The sequence below is a fragment of the Oryctolagus cuniculus genome, chromosome 5, assembly GCF_051225735.1.
Source record: "Oryctolagus cuniculus isolate XC-2025 breed Fujian yellow rabbit chromosome 5, ASM5122573v1, whole genome shotgun sequence".
Taxonomy (NCBI): domain Eukaryota; kingdom Metazoa; phylum Chordata; class Mammalia; order Lagomorpha; family Leporidae; genus Oryctolagus; species Oryctolagus cuniculus.
This window is the reverse complement of record NC_142871.1, coordinates 169,668,017-169,688,185: the sequence shown is the minus strand read 5'-3', so window position 1 is coordinate 169,688,185 and position 20,169 is coordinate 169,668,017. Positions and strand designations below refer to the sequence as shown.

General features: G+C 52.1%; 1 protein-coding gene across 25 annotated transcripts in view; it reads left to right on the top strand.

The window, feature by feature from the left end:
• Positions 1–14,067: 14,067 nt before the first annotated feature.
• The window catches only part of DUSP22 (dual specificity phosphatase 22), a 59,635-nt gene continuing 53,533 nt past the window's right edge, over positions 14,068–20,169 (top strand). For 21 of the 25 annotated variants that reach the window (XR_016234404.1, XR_016234403.1, XR_016234402.1 and 18 more), the window contains exon 1: positions 14,391–14,431. Coding sequence is in view for 6 of the 25 variants with exons in the window: in XM_008248486.3 (XP_008246708.1) it covers positions 14,411–14,431 (21 nt within the window). In the remaining 19 variants the exon portion in view is untranslated. Of the gene's footprint in view, positions 14,211–14,390; positions 14,432–20,169 lie in introns of those variants that run through there. The other 4 variants (XM_089333504.1, XM_070074880.2, XM_089333499.1 and 1 more) reach the window with 4 other exon arrangements.

The window sequence follows — 20,169 nt, the reverse complement described above, 5'->3', positions numbered from 1 at the left end:
ATGCTGATTAAAGATTCATAAAGGAAGTCTGATGGAGGGATCCTAGACCAGCTCTCCTTCTTTCTTCTGGCCTTGAATGCAGATACAGTGATTGGAACTGCAGCGGCAGCACTAAGCCAGCACAAGCAGATGGTAGAGTAGAAAGACGAGTGGCTGGATCCTCGACGGACCACCCAAATTCAGACTTACACCTCCGGACTTCATTCCACCCTCGGGAAATGATTCCTTGGCTCTTGAAGTCACCATTCCTCAGATTTTGTATCATTTGGCTCCCAACTGCTGTTCTGTGGCAGGCAGAATAGCGATCTGCCAGGCATGGCCAAACCCTTACGCCTGGTACCTGTGAACGTGTAACACGGCAGAAGGCTTTTGCATTAGGTGTTTAGGTTCAGTCTTTGAGATGGAGAGATGACCTTGACCCAGTCTGAATGGAAGAGAATGAAAGACGAGTGGCCAGAGTGATGAGTAGTGAGGGACTTGAGTGGAGGCTGCCTTGAAGGGAGAGGAGGGGGCCAAGAACCAGGGCACGCAGTGACCCCAGAGATGTGAAAGTGGCCCTGACTTTGCAGCAAGCAAGGAAATGTGAACCCAGGTCCTAAAGCTGCAAGGAAATGAATTTTTCCAACAAACCAAATGAGGAGGAAACCGATTGTCCACTGCAATCTCCAGACAGGAATGCAGCATGACAGCACCCTGAGCTTAGCCCGAAGAAACCAGCGGTTGACTTCTGACCAGTGGCAAACAAGTGGGTGTTGTATTAAGTCACAAAGTGTGTGATAAATGGTGACAGCAGCCGTAGAAGATAAACACACACCTGGAATGTTCCAGCAAGTTCAATTTCTCACCTCTAGAAATAAAATATCTTCAGTATTTCCAGAATTTAGGTTCACAGAATTGAACAAGAAAGAAAGGGAATATGTTTTCCTAAAGCCTGTGATATTTATCTGTAGCTAGAATTGTCTTTCCTTTCTAGTCCACACTGTAAAAAGAAAAAACACCATTTCTCCATTGGTATTGATTGCTCATTAGAATCAGAACTGAAGTTCTGGCCCCTTTTTGTTGCCTCCTCCACCAACTTAGTTGAACTCGGCAGGCAAAGCAGGTATTTAGCAGATGTCCTCCCTTTGGCAGAAAAGAAGTGACAGCTGTCTAGAAACATTCGCATGTGAAATAAAACCCAAAAATTCTAACTCAGACTGGGTCAGGTCACCTCTCCATCTCAAAGACTGACCTTAAACACATATTTCAAGGGTCGTAAATAGGCTTTATCATCTGATATTTGTAAGATGATTTCATTATACATGCAGACATCATTAGCATATTGTTACTAAAACAATTACTTTCTTATTGGTTAGGATACTTTTAGCTTCAAGTGCATAAAACTTAATTAAATGTGACTTGAACCATAGGAAATTTATTGCTTATCCAACAATTATGATTCCCTTGCCTTGTCATATATTTTAGAACAAGTTTATTAATTTCTTTTTTTTTTTTTTGACAGGCAGAGTTAGACAATGAGAGAGAGAGAGAGACAGAGAGAAAGGTCCTCCTTCCGTTGGTTCACCCCCCAAATGGCTGCTACGTCCGGTGCGCTGCACTGATCCGAAGCCAGGATCCAGGTGCTTCCTCCTGGTCTCCCATGCGGGTGCAGGGCCCAAGCACTTGGGCCATCCTCCACTGCCTTCCCGGGCCACAGCAGAGAGCTGGATTGGAAGAGGAGCAACCAGGACAGAATCCAGCACCCCAACCGGGACTAGAACTTGGGGTGCCGGCGCTGCAGGCGGAGGATTAGCCAAGTAGCCACAACGCCGGCCCAAGTTTATTAATTTCTACAAATAATGCTTCATAGATTATAAGTGAGATTGCATTGAATCTATAGATCCATTTGGATAAGTAACACTCAAACAATGCCCAATCCATGAACATGGTAAACATGGTATATAAAGGTACTTCAAAAAGTTCGTGGAAGAGTGGACTTAAAAGATAAGTTTGCTTGATGCAAAATTTTTTGAAATCCATGAATAATTTTTCATAACATGAATTTTTCACTAATTTTTGAAGACCCCCTCTTAGGTTCATTTATTTAGATCTTGAGTTTCTCTAATCAGTGTTTCACTATTTTTAAACATACAGACCTTGCATATATCTACTTTACAAGGTTTGTACCTTTCTTAGCTTTACTAGTAAAATTATATTAAATTTATATTGTTGGGGCTGGTGCTGTGGTGTAGTGGGTAAAGCCACCGCCTATGGTGCCGGTATCCCATATGGGCGCTGGTTCATGTCCCAGCTGCTCCACTTCTGATCCAGCTCTCTGCTATGGCCTGGGAAGGCGGTAAAGGATGGCCCACGTCCTTGGGCTGCTGTACTGGCATGGGAGACCCGGAGGAAGCTCCTGGAGCTTGGCTTCAGATTGGCTCAGCTCAGCTCTGACCGATGCAGCAAACTGGGGAGTGAACCAGCAGATAGAAGACCTCTCTCTCTCTCTTTCTCTGTGTGTGTGTGTGTGTGTGTGTGTGGCTCTTTCAAATAAATAGATAATTTTTTTTAAATTATATTGTTTATTAAAATTTCTGTTTTTACTTTCCTGTGGCCGCATACCTCTGGAAGGTGTTACCCAGGCAAGGGTGTCAGTTAAAATAAACAATGCCCAAATAAATGTGCATTTCACACAAACAACAAATCACTTCTCAACCTGACTATGTCTCTGTATCATATAGGACTTACTTAGACGAAAAATGCTCTATTGTGGGTGTGAAATTCAAATTTAACTGTATTTTCTTTTGATTTAACTGCATTTTTATCCAGTAACCTGATGTGTGGAAGTTTCATACCCTCCGCCTGTAGCAGGGGGCCTGTAATGTATTGTTACAGGTTCTGGGCCCAGGGTTGTTTTCGGTTTGATTCCTTTCCCAAGGATAGGAGATTTTTGTAAATCCTTCCTCAGACACAACATGAGTTCACCTGTGTCCTTCCCTTGAAGAGGGAACCTGGGACAGAGGGGCTGGGTGGGCCTCAGATTTCCCTGCAGTGACAGACAGCACTGCCCCCCACCGTATCTGTACCATGGGGGAAGGCTTTGTGTAAGTCAGCCAGGCCCCTGAGATCCCTCTCTTGAGAATACAAGTCCACGTGGGAGAGCTTGTGAGTGGCGCAAACTCCCCTTGTGTCCGTGCCGTCTGTACTTGCCCATTCTCCACCTCTGGTGATCTTAGAACAGTTTGGCTTCTCACCTACCAGGTCTCCTTCTTCCCGTGATCCACTGCTTATGGGCGAGTATTTTAGCCTTTCTCGTCTTGGAAATGCTTATCTTCCCTAGGACTTGGGCTATTTGGTTACCGTAAGAACTCAGGTCTCTGATGGGCTCAAGACAAGTGTTAAGTACATAGTTTAGCCAGCTTTTATTACTGTGGAAGCGATATTTCTCGCCTTCTCTGAGTTATCATGCCTGCACTTAGGATATTTCAAAACTTTATGATGCTTTGGAAGTGATACAGGTTTTGTAGAAACCATACTTTGAATTTGGAGCTTTTCCTAGCTGGTGACATGCAAACCCATCCTCTCTCAAGATGCTGGACAGGAGCACTCGCTGCTGCGCGCAGTGGCCGCCAATCACGAGGGGACACCACCGACACTCTGCAGGGGCTGTGCTGATGAGCTAGAGTGATCTGCACGGCAGGTGGACTCGGTGCATCTTGACTTTGCGTATGTTCAGCTTACAATGGGTTTAATAGGATGGAACCTCATCAAACATCGGGGAGAATTTGTATTTAGAACTCCACATATTTCCTTTTTATATTAGGAAAGATACCCAAAAAAGAACTTTAAATATGCACATTAGAATCTTCAATTGGCCTTGAAAACAGGTTTCTCTTTTACAGTAAAGAAAATACATAGTGCCTTGTCTTGGTTGGTTTCTAGATACACATCAGGGACATCACTGGACCCGCAGTGCTGCTGCAGGGGACTTGTAGGACTGAAATCTCCCTGCCCATGAGCTCATTGTCACTACTTGTCTCCCAAGAGCTACGGGTGACCCCCGCCAGGGGTTTCAGAAACCCCGAACCCCTGTTAAGACGCGTAGTAAAACAGATTATTTCAAATTAAGATTTCTTAAAGCCATCTCTGGGGTCGCTTACAGGTCAAGCACAGAGATTCGGAAATCGTCCGCTTGCTCCATACGCGCTGCCTGTTCCAAGCTGAGCGCTTGGCAGTGGGAGATTAGAAACAGATCTGGTACCTAGCAAGCTCGGTCTGCTTTGCCCTGGGGCTGCAGCGCTGCTGCCGTGTCAGGCCTTGGCTCCTAGCACTGTCTTCTCCTGCAGACAAGATTGGAGTGGGAGTCGCGAGCGGCTCTCATCATCCTGCCGCCTCGGACGCACAGTGGCCACCTGGGTTCCAAGCCTGGCTCTCCGTCCTGGACCACCCTGTTTCCACTGTGACTCCGCCGTCAGCGCTTCCTGGAACACTCTGTCCCAGCCACCTTTCACTCTTACTTTTTCCATCTCCCAACATTTATTTCAGTACCTTATGCAAAATGAGAACTCAAGTGCTGCCTGTTTAACAAAACGCTAAATCCCAGGCATGGGACGATGACTGATCACGGCGGCTGGTGCTCAGCACTCGTACCGGAGGTGGGAAGATAGCCAGCTTGGAGAGTGATCGTGCTACTGCGAGCTTGCTGGAGCAGACTTCTTGTCGCTGGGTGTGCCGTGGTTCTGCTTGGATGACCCACAGCACCTGGAACGCAGCTGTCTGGGAGGCAGTCGTCACGTTCCCACCAAACCTGTTCCTCCTGCAGTGTTCCCGGGAGTGACAACCACACCCTGAACCTACATTCATGAACCTAGAGCCTGGGACTCAGGCTGCGCTCCTCCTTTCTCCACACTTCCACCTCTGCAGTCTGCACGTCCTGCTCCAGTCCCCCCCAGCGAGCACCCCTCTCGCCACCTCCAGCCCCGCGGCTCCTCTCGGTTAAAAGCGCTCATTGGTTTTCCCCTGCCATCCTGCAGGGGTCTCCTCATCGATTTGCCGCCCTTCGGTCTTGGTTGCTGGAGTGGGACACCTCTATGCTGCCGTCCACATTCTCGTTCTAGAATCCAAACCCCTCCGAGGCTTCCAAGTTCTCTGGGAAGGAGACCCCACTCCCTGCCATCAGAGGATGCTCTGTGTCTGTCCCTGCCTCCCGGCTCCTCCCCACCGGGCCCTCTGTGCCTCCCCTGTGGTGGAATGCTCCAGGTCCCCAGAGGGACAGACTCCTTTGCAACAAGCTTTTGTGTAGACAACATCTTCTTTACTCAATCGGCTGCTGGCTCGTAGGCTGGGACATGGGGTGGTGGATCTTATGATTAATGAAGGAATTCGTTATTTAGAGAGAGAAAGAGCCCTCCCATCAGCTGGTCTACTCCCCCAAATGCCTGAAATAGCCTATGCTGGGTTGTGGCTGACACTGGGAACTGGGAACTCAATCCAAGTCTCCCACGTGGGTGCCAGGGACCCAGTGAATTGCTTAAGACGTCAGCACAGCCTGGCAGGGCTGCCTCAGCAGGAAGCTGGCCTCAGGAGCTGCAGCTGGAGCCTTGAATTGAACCCAGAGATCCTGATGTGTGTGTGACACAGGTGCCTTAACCACTAGGCTAGAACTCCCACTGCCCGGGACGGGTGAGGGCCTCTGGTAGCTTGCTTAGCCATTTGCTTAGCCTCCCCAAGCCTTGTTTTCTCACCTGTAGGATTCTGGAACATAACACCCACCTTCCAGGATTGCTAGAAGGAACTGAAATAATAAATAGAAAGGACTCCAGTGCTGGCAGGAGTTTGTCCTAGGAGTTGAGATTTCCTCAGCCCGCAGAAGGGTACCTGGGTTCGAGTCCCAGTTCTGGCTCCTGACTACAGCTTCCAACTGAAGCAGACCCTGGGAAGCAGTGTGATGCCACAAAGTAACTGGGTTCCTGCCAACCATGTGGGAGCCTTGCCCTGAGCTCCTGGCTCCTGGCTTCAAGCCTGGCCTAGCTCTAGCCCAGGCCCACCCATTACAGGCACTGGGGGAGTGAACCAGTGGCTGAGAGTGTCCTCTCTCTGGGTCCCTGCCTCTGTTATAAATATCCAAATGGCCCTTGGCAGAATAAAGGTCCCCACCTCTGCAGAGTGAGGGGGAGGGGGATGGAAGAAGGTAGGAATCCACCTTCTGAACAAGTGGACACCCCCAGGGCCCTCAGGGTCTCCAGGCAGTCTGCACCAGTCGCCCCATCACAGCCCCTTTGGAAACCAAGAACCCCAGAACCAGGCATTATGACGGGCCCGTCGTACGTTCTTGGTTCGGGTAACAGAAAGTGTCCAGCTTGGGACGCAGGAGCACCGATGCTTACTGCACCTCGCCTGACAGAAGCCGGCGTGCACCGGCGCCCAGCCTTCCAGGGAAGAAGAGCCAGCGGAGGCAGTTGTGAGGGTGCCCTCCACCACGTTCCGGAAGCAGATTCAGAGGACCCAGGGGTGCTTCAAAGAGTTCAAGGAAAAGTGCAGATAAGAGAGTCTTATTTAGGCCCAAAATTGTTTGAACTCCATGCATAGTTTTTTTTATGTTTTTTTTTTGAAATCTCTCTTAACGGTCCCTCTTTCTCCTGGAATTGTAAATAAATGTGAGCTAAGTATGGGGCAGTTCTGTTTTTATTTCTGCATCCACAGCTTCCGGCACAGTGCCCAGGACACCGTAGGTTCTCAGTGAATGCTGGCTGAAGGAATAAGGAAGGCGCCTCAGTGCTTGGTGAGGGAGTGCGCCCAGGGCATCTGAGACCATGGTCCCCGCGGTAGGCCCTGGGCAGAGGACCAGTTAGGCAGGCAGGGGATTTAAGGGGAGAAAGGAAATGATTAAAGACTTTTTTTATGCAGCCAAGCCCTCCACTTTGTGAAAATTAAACAACTTAGACAAAAACAAACTTTGCGGCATTGTGATCTCAATTTGCCATCACGAGGAAGAGCTGCTGGCTTTCGTGGTTGTTTGGAGACGGTCTCTAGGGAAAGGACTCCAAGGGAACCTGACACGCTATTGACTCGTCTTGGGCGAGATCAAAACGTGTTTTCCTCCGTGAGGAAATAGGGACACAGGCCTCTCCTCGGTCAGTGCTTCCCCGGGGGGCATCCACTGCCCACCCCGAGTGTGAGCAGAAGAAATCCAGCTCCCGCCAGCTCAAAGTGCGGGTCTTACGCAGCAGCCTGCCCAGAGGGTCCCCTTTTCGACATTCCACGCACGGGCATGCTTGAAACCAAGAGGAAGGTGCCTGAAGGATGGTGACGCGTTCTTTTCCTTGAAAACCACGGCATTTCACCGAAATAAGCCATGGGTGTGGGGCCCAGGCTGTCTCTGGCTGCCCAGGACTAAAAGGATTTCTGGACACAGTTCAGCTTTAAAATCAGGAAAATCCCAGGCAAACCACTGCTTCTCCCTCCCCATGCTTTGTTATAATTATCTCCCTTTGGACCTGCTGCCCGAGCATCTCAGGAATAGTAATAATAACAAAAACCCAGCAGATTAAAAGTAAAAAGTAGCAAATGCAAACTAAAACCACAAATCTCCTTAAAGAAGAAGGGAAAGTGGATGAAGGGATTTTTTTTTTTTTGGTGATTTCGGGAAACTGTTGCTGTCAGTGAGTGGTTTTGTTTCAGTCTTCTGAAGGGCTTGGTTAGGGATTTAACTTCTGCAGCGCTGCGAGACCCAGATATGTAACTTCAGCCAGCACAGGCATAGAGTTAACTTTACGGGAGAGGGAAAAAGACATCTTTCTGTACCAAAAAGATGCTGCCTACCAACAGTGTCAGCAGCTTCCTGCCCTGTCAGCCCGGTGGCTATGATTGCAAAACAGTGAAATTTTACAAAAAGTTCTTCTCAAAGTGTTCATATTTTTAAAAGCACTGCGGCCAGGAGCGATGTCGACGCACGTAAGCTGCCGTCTGGGTCCGTTCCCTAACTCTACCCACGCGCTCTCTGCCTTCACACACCTGTTGGGCTCTCCTGGGAAGTCTCCACAGGCAGGAGGGACTGCCCTTGAACGGTGATGAAATTCTGTCCGCAGAGATGAAGATCTTGTATCCCCTTTAGGACATCCTGTGCCCTCACTTGGAAACAGTCACCGTGGAGGACCCTGTAGCTACACAAAGGTAAAGTAAAGGCTGCCTGTATACGTGGTGTGAGTGTTAGATTGAGACGTTGGTCTGGTCTCTTCAGTAACGCAAGCTGCACGTTCACGAAACGGGGAGCAGCTCACCTCTGCCTTTCCTGCCCTGTCCTAGGGGCTGGGGGCGCATGACAGGTTGAGTAACTCTGTCCCCGCTGTGGCAACGGCTGGACGCTCCTCGCAGCAGCTGTTCTTGAGCTCGCCCTTATTTGGGAGGGGCCTGGAGCTGACAGCCCCCCACCCAGGTGTGCAGAGATGGATGGACAGAAGCCCATGTCAGCGGGCACTCGAAAATCAACCATCTTCCTTGTGTAAGCACGCTGTCCTGGGACCAGGCTGCTGCGTCCGCTGAGGTCGTGTCGTCTGTGACAATGCAGGTGCCCTGCCTGGGTGATGAAGAGAGGGTCCTAGGTCCTTGACATAGGATGCTTTTCTCATAATTCACGGGGTTTTACTCATCAAAATAATGATGAGTTTTAACACATGTAAAACCAAGCAGAGAGGGTTCAATACCGACATGTTATGTCATATGAAATGGGCTTCCCCTCTTGTGGTGAAATTTCTATAGGGACATTCCATTCCCTCAGGAAACCCCCTGCTCCCTCTGCCCCTACCCAGATGTTTTTAGTGCCTTCAGATCCAGCTCATTTTCAGTTCACATAAAAGAGTGAGTACAAACAAACCCAAAGCCAAGATTTTCTCCAGGGAAGACCTCTGAGGTAACATTTAGCACAGGGCTGCTAGGACACTGACAGGGCTGCCCTGACCCAGTCCTCTCCAAACTGGGGCTTCCCTGGCTGCCCCAGGCCACTGCTGTGTCCTGAGCAGGGCAGCTGGCCAGCAGGTGCAGGTGCACACAGATAGGATCCCCTATCCAGGGGCACTTGGGGGATTGCACCCCTTGTGGCCAGGTTGAATAGGACTTTGCGATGTCTCTGAGACCACACCAAGAGAGTACTACGTAGAAGACAACTGATAAGGACTCTTGGATATGTCTCCTTGTGCCGAGGGGAGTGAGAAAGCAACATCAGTCCTGTTAGACACTGAGGAAAAAGACGATGATTCTACCGAGACAAGAAATGCATTGGTGGGTCAGATCCTGACTCATCAACCTGAAGAGGGTTTTTTGTTGTTTGGTGTTTGAAGTCATGAAAAGGCTTAAAGAACCTAGTTTGTTACAATCTTGGGTAGACCTTTCTTGGCAGAGAAAGAGAAGTACATGAGTCAAGTCAAACCACTCCAGACAAGGAAGAGAACCACAGACAACACATGGGGTGGATGTGCATAAATCAGGCACTGATTCTTTGTTTAAAAGTTTTATTTATTAAAAAGGAGGGACAGACAGACAGCAGGCAGACACACACACTCCTGGTTGAAGGGCTGTCTCACATGGAAATGCCATTGTTCTAGGAGAGGAAAAACAGGAACCACAACTTCGATAGAGCGTCTGACATGCAAAAGGATGAACTGTCTGAAGACCTCTTACCTGGAAAATTCATCAACTCGCCACTGTGTTTCTTTCCTTAAGCAACAAACTCCTAAGTGTTTCCCCTAAAACTATGAACTATTGCAAGTGCTGAATACTAAGATTGATTCCAACCGGTCTCCACTTCATGAAGCTCCAATTTTAGAAAACAGCTGGTTGTCCTGGCAATGCAAGGACGCACACGCTAGGACTTGCAGGCTGAGAACAAGGCCGTCCTCCACCCAGTGTTTGGGAACTAGAGCCCTGTCTCACCCTGCCTTTGCTGACACTCCGGCTTAGATGCGGCTTGAGAACTTCACTCTCGCGCACTCTCGCGAGCTTCTGCCGCCCTCCTAGGAACTGACACACTTGCTTGACTACTGAGCAAGTGTCCGACTGCCTTCCTCCCCTCCCCTCCTGATTCTCCGATCTTTGCCCCTGGCCTGCATTTCCATACCCCTGGCTGCAGATCTCTGACCTCATGCTCTCCAGCTCCCTGGGCTCTGAGATCTGAGCTCCCTAAGCCTCAGGAGTGAAAGGAAGAAACCAAGTTCCTAATCAGAGAGGGGGCTGGGGGGTGGGGGGGATGGGCTGGGGAAGGCTGAGGTCATACACCACAGGGTCCCCTCAGGGTCAGGCTCAAGAACTCAAGTTCCTCAGTGAGAACGCAAGTAGCCACCTGGGCACCCTCTCTGGACAATGCTGGAAAACCAGACTTTCTTTCTCAACAGTTCTGGACACCAGCTTTTTTGTCCTCTACAATTGATTAGATTCTAGCTTGCTTTCACTTTCAGCCATGTTTTGGCTATCCGAGCTCCTCAGGTTCACGATTTGTTCTTAATCTTAAAGTGTGGACTAAGGATTCTGCAGAAAAGTAACATGACCTGTTAGTGCACTGTGACTACTATTTAAGGGGACAGATATTTCCCTCCAGGGATGTCCCAACCCAGTTGCTCCAGCACACAGATGACAGTTGAGGGGGTATTTTGCTCTTTAGGGAATGGAGACATTTTGGTCTGTCCTGAGACAAGTGCTAATGAGGTGAAATGGACGAATAGAAGCTGGGGATGCTTCCAAACACCCGAAATGCACAGGACAGCCCCAGACAACAGAAACTGGTCCAGCCCCAAATGTCAGCAGCACTGAGGTTGAGAAAGCCTTGGTTAAACCAAGAGGCCCAGAAAGATTACATAAGCGCTTCTCACTGGGGCAGAGGTTCGGCACAGTTCTCTGAAATCATCACCAGCTCACCTAATGCTCTGACGACTGGAATGACTGTGCTTCTGCTCGTGGCATTTACATATGCCCACCCAAGAGTTCAGTTATTTCTCGTTAAAAGCACCACTAACCAGTTATCCCTGACCGCATGGAGCCATGGACCCAGCTGGCTCCTAGAACTTAGGAAACATTCCTTATTGTGCACACAGGGAGGTGTTGTGTGGGAGTTCTGGCCAAAATTTGGGATGTCGGCAGTGCCGAGTGAGGAAAACGTTGAGGAGGAAAGCAGAACTAAAAGTCTGCCCTGGAGTAGACATCCACTGGGCTTGTGATGCCTAAACAATTTCATGAGTAAGAGAAAACACAAATGAACAAATGGAGCCTACTTTGGATGTGACCCACGCCAGCTTCATTGCACAGGTAGGAACATTTTTTCCTGCAAAGAGCCATTTGGATGTCTAACACATCGTTGGTGGGCCGTCCACAGTTACCAGCTTCAGAAAACCAGCCTGCTATAGAATGACTGAATTTGAAGTCCCACCTGTGGTTGCCTTGGCAGGACTGGACCAAAGGATTTCCTGGGCTCCATCCAGTGCATGGGCCAGACGGTCCCTACCCTTGGCTTAGGGGTTTCTTTCACTCTCCTGCTTTCTCCCATAAGTGGGGGGAGGGGGGGGGAAGGAGAGAGGGAGGGAGAAAGAGAGAGAGGGAGAGAGGAATTCAAGACTGAGAATTACTCTGCTGTGACAGAGAAAGTTCTGGTTCAGCGCTAGGGTTCGGAATAAGGGCAAGGACAGGGAGATGGAGTCTCTTATGGAGACCAGCCCCTTTAAAAGCCTAAAAAATTTAAAGATGACATTCTGACTTCTGGCGTTAATATTCTCCTCTTTTCCCTTTTAACAAACAAAATATTGAGAACTCGAAGTGAACCCTGGGTGTGTGGGCCTCCTAGGGCCATACTAAATGCAGGCAGGGGTGTTGAACTAGGGGATAGCCACGGCAGGATCTGAGTTCCGGAGCGACCACCAAGCAGATCACCTGAGCTGGAGAAATTAGTTTCTAATAACACGATGAACGAGCCAAAAAAAAGTTCCAAGTGGATGACAGGTGAAAACATTGGGTCTGGACTTGAAACTTTCGGGCAAGTGCCCACAACCTAACTAGTTGTGTTCTTAAAAGTACCTCTGACTCCTGGAAACACAGTGGCACAAGAGGAGATGGAAGGAAGTAAAAGTAATTCAGACCTTCAGACATTCCCAGGTGAAGGTTCTCACTTTAGGGAGGAAGAAGCTGGCTCGGGAGAGTTGATCATGAGGGGAGCTAGAAACCCAGGCTGGCCTTGGGGTTCCCCAGGCAGTCCACGAACCAGACTGTGCTGCCTCTAGCCAGGAAGGTAGTCAAAATAATGACATAATGACGGCGTGAGCAGAGGGCAAGTAGGTGGGCTGTGCAGGTGACTGGAGGCAGGACATAGAAGAGGAAGTGAAGGTAGGGCAGGAACAGGCACCAAGCAAGGGGCAAGGCGGCTGCTGGTTGGTCCGGGCCCCATCCTGCTACAGTAACAATGCAAGTGCACATTGAGTGGGGGCATCCTACACGTAGGGTTCTTCTCTTAACATGAGTTGCTTGTTTAAAGGACAGAGTGACAGAGAGGGAGAGAGAGAGAGAGAGGAGAGGGAGAGAGAGAGAGAAATCTTCCATTTGCTTGCTCGTTTTCAAATGCCCACAACAGTCAGGGCTGGTCCAGGCTGAAGTCCAGATCCAGGAACTCCATCTGGGTGTCCCACATGAGTGGCAGGGACCCAGGGACTTGGGCACCTTCTGCTGCTTTCCCAGGTGCATCAGCAGGGAGCTGATCAGAAGCAGAGCAGTCAGGACTCCAACCGGCACTCTGACGTGGGATGCAGGCAGCACAAACAGTGGCTTAACCTGGTGTGCCACAATGCTGGGCCCCACGTGGGTTCAGGCACCCTTTCCTGGCCAGAAGATGTGATGCACAATGAGAGGAATGGCAGCAAGTGAATTCTGCAAGCTCTTTCCAAAACCACATTCTTCAGGAGCCCACTGCTGTTTTCTCAACCCACAAAATTCATTAATATTTACTAAGTCTCTTATGTGCTAAATGCTGTCCCAGGCCACCTGACTGTGGCAGTCAGTCAAAGTCCTTTGTCTTTCTGGACATTGCTGTCTAGTGAGACAGATTTTGAAAAACAAGCAAACAAATACGGCACTTTCCAATAATGTGAAATGATATGAAGAATACTGGGATAGTATGACGGTGATGGAGGGCTGAGGCTGTCACGAGTGGTCGGGAAGTCTCTGAGGAGACGACTTTAGGGCTGCAATCCTGAGGACGGGGGCAGCCCCCCGAGTGAGAGGTCTGGGTAATGGGCACAGCCCCGCAGAGGTTCCCCGGCAGGATCCAGAAACACAGGCCAGTGCGAGGGTAACTCCCCCAGTGTGGGCGAGCAGAAGGAATGAGGTCAGCAGACAGTCAGCCATCTTCCAATGGATGCACCAAGCTTTTATTAAGCGCTTACTATGTGCAGGGACTGCTGAGGATCCAGAAATGAAACCGAGATACCCCTGACTCTAAGTGTCCCCAGGGAGGAACCTCAGAATGCAGTAAGGACGACAGAATTCTCCCGAAGTCTGCCACAGGTCAGACAGGGAAGCTGCCACAGGTCAGACAGGGAGTCACAGCGCAGACACTGGCGAGGCCCCCGGGGGAACCCGGGCACGCGCCTTCCAGAAGTGCCCTGTGGCCTGATGCAGGGGACGCAGGCCAGTCTGAAGCTGGGGGGTTCGGCAAGGCCCTCTGCCTGCCCAGGGCGGAGAGGTCAGGCCTCCCCAGAGGTGAGTCACCTAGCCCACCTTTCCCCACCGGCTGTGCCTTCTCGGTCGCGGTGGGCGGGGCAGGGCCGCAGGAATCCCCCAACCTAAATCCGTCACACGCAGAAAACCCAGGCAGGGGAGCCCCCAAGAACGAGGCTCTGATTAGCGCCTGATTCACAGTCAAGCCAGGCAGCTGCTGCTGGGAACAGCCCACCTCCAGCCCCCGCGCCCAGGGCGCCCGGGGCGCAAGGCCGGGGGCACTCGGCGTGGGGGTGGGAGGCCCCGCCCGCCCGGGGGCCCCGGCAGCAGCACCCGCACCCGCGCCCAGCCGGCCGCTCCCGCAGCCCCGGCCCCGCACAGGGCGGGCGGCGCCTGCGCCCTGGGCTCCCGGCCCCAGCTGTCGGCGCCCGCATCGAGGGGCGCGGCGCGGCCGCCGGGAACCCGACCGCCAGGCCCTGGGTGCGGTCAGGCGGGCCGAGGAGGGGCGGGGAGCGGCGGCCGAGCGAGACCGCTTCCCGGCAGAGGTGCGGGAGCCCGAGTGCCCTGCCGGGGCCGGGAAGTTCCGGGGCGGCTGGGCGGAAAGTCCTGGCGTCCATGCCAGGCCCCGAGTGGCCCGGGCCGCCCCGGCAGTGACTGTGGTGGCTGACGCGGCGCGCGCCCCGCCCGCGCGTCCCTCCTCCGGGTGTAACATGCCCTGAGCGCGCGAGAGCGCGCGGCGGCCACCATGGGCAATGGCATGAACAAGGTAACGCGTCTCCCCGGGCTGAGGGGAGGGAGGCCGGCCCGTGCGTTTCGGGGCGCCCGCACCTCGGGCCGCCGCACCGCAGCGCACGCCGCTCGGGCTTCCGGGAAGCCGCGCCTCACGCGCGCCCGGCCGGCCGGTCCTCGGCGAGCCGTGCCCTTTGAGGGCGTCCACACTCGCGCGGCCCGGGGGCCCCCCGCCGCGCTCCGAGCGCCTGTGGTTTCTTTCGGCTCCCGGAGTGGGCTCTCGAAGCTTCGCCGCCCACAGCATGAGTCAGCCGGCGTCCATGGGTGTCTCTGTGCTGCCATTTCCTCTTTTCTCCTGATTCGCTTTCCCTCCCGTGTAGACGCGAGTTTTTCTCCGGGGACGGAGACGTGGACAGAGGGTCTTGAGGACGGAGTTGGCGCCCCCCTCCTGGAGCCCCTACCCTGGGGCGGTGTGGCGGCCGCGGGGGCAGCCTGTTAGGGGTCTTGCGCTGAGTGTTCTAGAACAGTCGGTGTGGCTCTCTTTGGCCCGGTTCTGTGGGGTTGGCAGGGTGTCTCCCTGCAGCTGGGAGCTGCCTGGGTGTGCCCGTGTGGAGCCTAAGCTTGAGGATTCGTGCTCCAGGACTTGCTGGTGTAGACTCAGCGCAAAGACCTGGAAGACTCCAGGGCCCTCGACGCAGTCCAGTACTGATTTAGACAGTGACCGGCTTTGGGTCAGATCCCCCTCTGCCTTCTGTGTCCCGTCCTGCACTGCGTGCCGCCCACCCGCATCCGCACAAACGCTGGGCGTCCATGTTGGGCGGGTGTGGAAGTGTGGCTCCCATCCATCTCCCTGGAGTGTGCGCTGGTTCGTTTCCTTAGCTGGAGTGTTGGGGTTCAAGGCAGGGTAGGAAACGTGCCGTGGGGGGACATCCCGTGTCCCGGCTCAAGTCTCTCCACCTGTGACTTGGAGACCTGGTTTTTGAGAGAACTGTGTGTTTGGGGCCTGCATGCCACTCACTGAGGTATTTTGGTACCAAGCATTTTGATCACTTGGTTTTCCCTCTTCTTTTTTTTTTTCCTGGCCATTGGCCAAGTTTGGGAGAAAGCCATCTACCCTTTGGATAAGTACTTGATTTATGGACCCATTTGCGCTGGAATCCATCAGCACCTTCTGATTTTAAAATTAGAGAACAGGAGGCAGGTGTTTGGCAGAGTGGTTCGGGTGCAACGTGGGATGCCGGCAGTGCCTGGTTGGAGTCCTGGCTCGGCTCCTGCTTCCAGCTTCCTGCTGATGCACACCCGGGGGGCGGGCGTGGGGAGGCTGCAGTACTGGCTCCAGTTATCTGGGTCCCTGCCTTTCATCGGGGAGATCCAGACCCAGTTCTGAGCTCTTGGTTTTGGCCTGGCCCATCCCCACCTGTCGCAGGCATTTAGGGAGTGAGCCAGCAGGTGGAAGATATTTGTCTTTCTGCCTCTGCCTTTTGAGTAAAATACAATAAGAAATAAAGATAAAATCAGAACAGAACAAGGGTGCTCATCACGTGTCCGTGGATGCCGTTGACTGTGGTCACCCTTCTGTTTTCCTTGGGCTGTTGCTTGTTTCTCATACCTGAGTTGTTCACTCTCCACCTCTTTCTGCATTTAATTTGTAGTGTTGTATATTATAATTTAAAGACTCTGTTCAGGAATACAAATGGTTGCCTTAAGGCATCAAAAATTATTTTAACACTTTTCAGCAGAAGCATATGAATAGCGTGAGTATTGCTTTTGAAGTAATACATTCTTGGCTGTTTTCCTGTCCTGACGTCTTGGATGTAGGGACGTGATACCCAGGGTACAGTTCAAAAATATTGTCATTTCAACATGTAACCAAAGCATTATTGGTGGAATATGTTAGTTTTTTCTGAGCCAAGTCTTCGAAGTCTCGTGTGTATTTTAGACTTGAATCACATCTCACTTGCGACTAGCCACATTGCAAGTGCTCGCTAGCCACTGTGGCTAATGGCACTGCATTGCGTAACGCTGGTTGTTGTGTGTGTGAAAGCAGGGTGGAGGTGGGGCCGACACGAGGCCGGGGTAGCAGGAGCTCCTGGGGACGAGACAGGCAGTTTCGGGAGTGGCAGAGTAGAAGAGGCGTTGAAGGCAGCCTCAGGACAGCGCTCGGGGCTGGCAGAGGATTCTGCTGGAGTCACACGCATCACAAGATTAGTTAGCGCCAAAGTAGATTCCTGGGAACCAGTAACAAAGAAGCTCTTCTAGGATTTTCCATGGATTTACTGTGTGACTTGGAGTAAGGCTTCATAGTTTACCCATCTGTGAAAAAAAAAAAAAAAAAAGAAAGAAAGAAAAGAAAAGAATGGCTGGTGTGATTTGCAGTTTGTAGAAGAAGCTAACCATAGAAATGTCTTTCTCGGGACATTTATGGATGAAAAAGGTGCCACACCTTTGGAACTAAAAACGTGGCTTGTAATGTGTGTGCCCTGCAGTAACTAGGACCATCTCCTACACTCAATCTTAGCCAAAAGGCCGAGAAGCGATTGGGCGATGAGGACCATCTCCTGCAAGTGGGTCATCCTTGACCACAAGACTCGAGTAATCGATGCAGACTGCACCCTGCCGCTCTGAGGGAGCAGTTTCCGTTCATGCTCCCATCCCACGGAGGAGCTTCTCCTGGGTCCGTCCCAGGCCCCTGTGTGGTGTGTGGCGGAGCGTCACACCTGTCTTAGGGAAGTCGGGGAGGGATGCTCTGTGTGGTCAGCTAAAGGTGCTGACGAAGTGGAGAAAAGCAGCCAGCAGTTGTGGTCCAGTCTTTATCGAGCCTCGTAGCATGCGCCTGCGCTCAGTAAAGATCTAAGCCTCATTCTAGCCCTGTGAGGCCAGGCTGTCTCATCCGGTCTGTGGAGACTGCGAGATGCAGAATGACAGGTTAGGTGATTCCAGTGCTAACAGGTTTGGACTCCAGTTCCTGTTCGGTTCAAAGACAGCAGAAGTCTTTCCCTTGATCTGGAAGCCACTTCATCCCGAGCGCGTCCTGAAGTCCCTGAAAGAGCCTGAGAAGCTCCTCAGGTTGACTGTAGAACAGGCGGTCACCTCCCCTCAGCCTTCGTGTTTGGCTTTGATAAAGGGGGTAGAGGCAAGCAGCTAAAAGGATCTCATTGCCTTTCACACGCTCCTCAGATAGATGCCGTCCAGCTCCCAGAATCATAACCCCGATAAGCTGCTGCGTGCCAGGCCCCGTGTTGCCACATCACCCATGGAGTAGCTCATCTCCACGCCTCGCCACCCACCTGTAGAGCAGGTGCTCTTGTTTTCGTGCCTGTCTTGCAGGTGAGGCGCACAGAGGTTAAGGGATCTGCCCACAGTCACTCAGCTGGACCCGAAGCCAAGTGGGCTGGGTTATAGCCACGGAGAGATTGCCTCACTGCTGCTAGAACAGGCTGGCAGACGTCCCTGGTGAGGCTAGGGTTAAACTAAACAGGCTGTTGCATGCAACCCTCATGCTCCTCTCCAGCCTTTGAAAACTAGTTGACTCCGAGTTTTCGCAAGAGTCTGAGTGAATAAACCTTTTGAGGGAGGTCCTGTGCGTAAATCTCCCCTCCTCGCTGTTATCTGGCTGGTTTTAAGTACTACAGTACCCCATTCAGGACAACGCAGAACAAAGCATAAAGCCCCAGCCAAGCGTTATGTCAAAAACAGCTGCCTCCACCGCTTCTCGGGTGCGTGTCTCCATTGGATCAACCTAGATTGCTGACTTAAGGACAGAGCCTCGCCCTGCCCGTGCAGGATGGGAGGAGCCGCTGGCCCTGAAGCTGGCCCCGCACTGACCACTGTTGGTCTGTCTCCTCGAGCATCCAGGCTGGTGGCCTCTTCCTCGCTCCCTGCTCTGAGCACCTCCTGCCTGGTGGGAATGGTGCCGCCCCATATTCCGTGGGGAGCCCGTGGGTGGTGCCAGGGGCAGTCGCTTGGATCGGTGCATCACTTTTCCATCAGAGGCCCATTGTTGCTAGGAGGAGCCCCCAAACCCACCACCCTGCCACTTCTTGGGCGTGATTTTGAACAAGTTTCACGTTTCAGATCTTCAGTGTCTTTCTCTTCGTGGATCCATAGATGTTTAGAACTGGAAGCCTTGCTGGATAGCTCGTCTGGTTTGCTTATTTCCTCTTTAACAAGTACAACGCAAGTACAACCTGCCCCAGCTACTACTGACACTGTTGGGAGAAGCAAGTGAGAATTCGTTACGAGACATTTTCACAGATTCTAGAGCACAAATTTGTCGTGTTATTCGCATGTTGGGATTTGTCCCACCAGTGGTTACAGTGACGACATCCGCCTTGGTTATGGCTGGCACCTGTTTTAGGCGGGTCCTGGCCTCAGATAAGGTGTGTGGTTCAGAAGGAGTCGTAGTTCGGTCTCCTCAGCCTCTGCCTTGTTGCCGTTTGGAGCTGCAGAATCATCTGTCGTGAGGACTGCCCTGTGCACTGTGGGAGGGTTTAGCAAGTCCTGGGCCTCCACCCAGTAGTTGCCTGTAGCATCCCCTGCACGGGGTGTGACATCCCCTGGGGGTGAAGGGTGACATCATTACCTCTGGGAGCCCCAGGTCCTGAGCATCCCAGAACCTCCTGATGCCTGGGTGAGCGGGAACTTGCTGGTTACCAAACGGTGCCGTAGGGCTTCCGAGGCAGAGAAGCAGGTTCCTGTCGGGTAGCGCGGTGAGGGGCTCAGGCGTCTCTGTGCTAGTTAGATGCCGCCCTTGCCTGCGACGGCAGGTGACAGGCAAGGCTTTGGGAGCTCATCCACTTCTCTCACGGCTCCGTGTTAGCCCCGTGCACGCGAGGTGTGAGCGCTCTGCTGCCCAGGCTGTCCCCGGCTCAGGGCTGACACACAGCTCCTCGCTGGTGCTTTCTGTCTCACCCCCCGGAAGGTCACCTCCTCTCTCCCTTCGTGGTACATTTCTGCTTCATGTTGAAAGTGAGCTTCTCGGGGCATTCGAGATTATCCTTAGGGTCTTCCCTTCACAACTGTGGACTGACGAAGGCCATGGCCAAACAGCCTTCAGAGAGTTCTCAGTGACATTTAACCCTTCGGGGAATCCACCCGAATCTTCCCCTTCATTCCTGGCATTGAAACCCAGAAGGCCCTTGGAGGCCAAGGAAGAATCAGGACTCCCCCGGCACACACACACTCACACGACCTGGTGCTGCTCCCTGGTCAGCAGTTTATCGCACAAATCTCTGGGTGGGGTTTGTAGATTCCTTGGCATCCTGAAGTACTAAGTGAAATGTTTAAACAAAGCATTTCCTGCCTCAGAAGCAGTGTTTGCTTTGTTTTTGGTTAAGAGCATTTTTGTAGCTAGAGCTTTTTTTTTCTTTTTAACATTTCTTTATGACTGGTGTTGGAGTAATATAAGGGTGACAGGTGCTGGCCCAGAGGGGCATCAAGCGTGAGACTTCCGTGTGATGGTCAGAGCGTTTGTTCACGAGGGTTCTGCTGTTTCCTGTCACAAAAGCAGGACTCTCCTCGGCCGGCCGAGGTGCCGGAGAGCATCCTCCTCAGTGTTGGTGCTGTTTCGGCTGCACTTCTTCACTGATGGGCACGTCTGGGGACACGTCAGAAGGAAAACAAATGCCCCTGGTAGGTGTGGTGGAGAAGAAACAGTGACTTGAGAGTGGGTGCTCGGAGCCTGGTAGCCGAGAGAGACCTTTCTAGGAGTGGTCATCTCGTGGGGGACCTGAAAACTGTCACCTCACGGGGACCTAGAAACTGTCATGTCGTGGG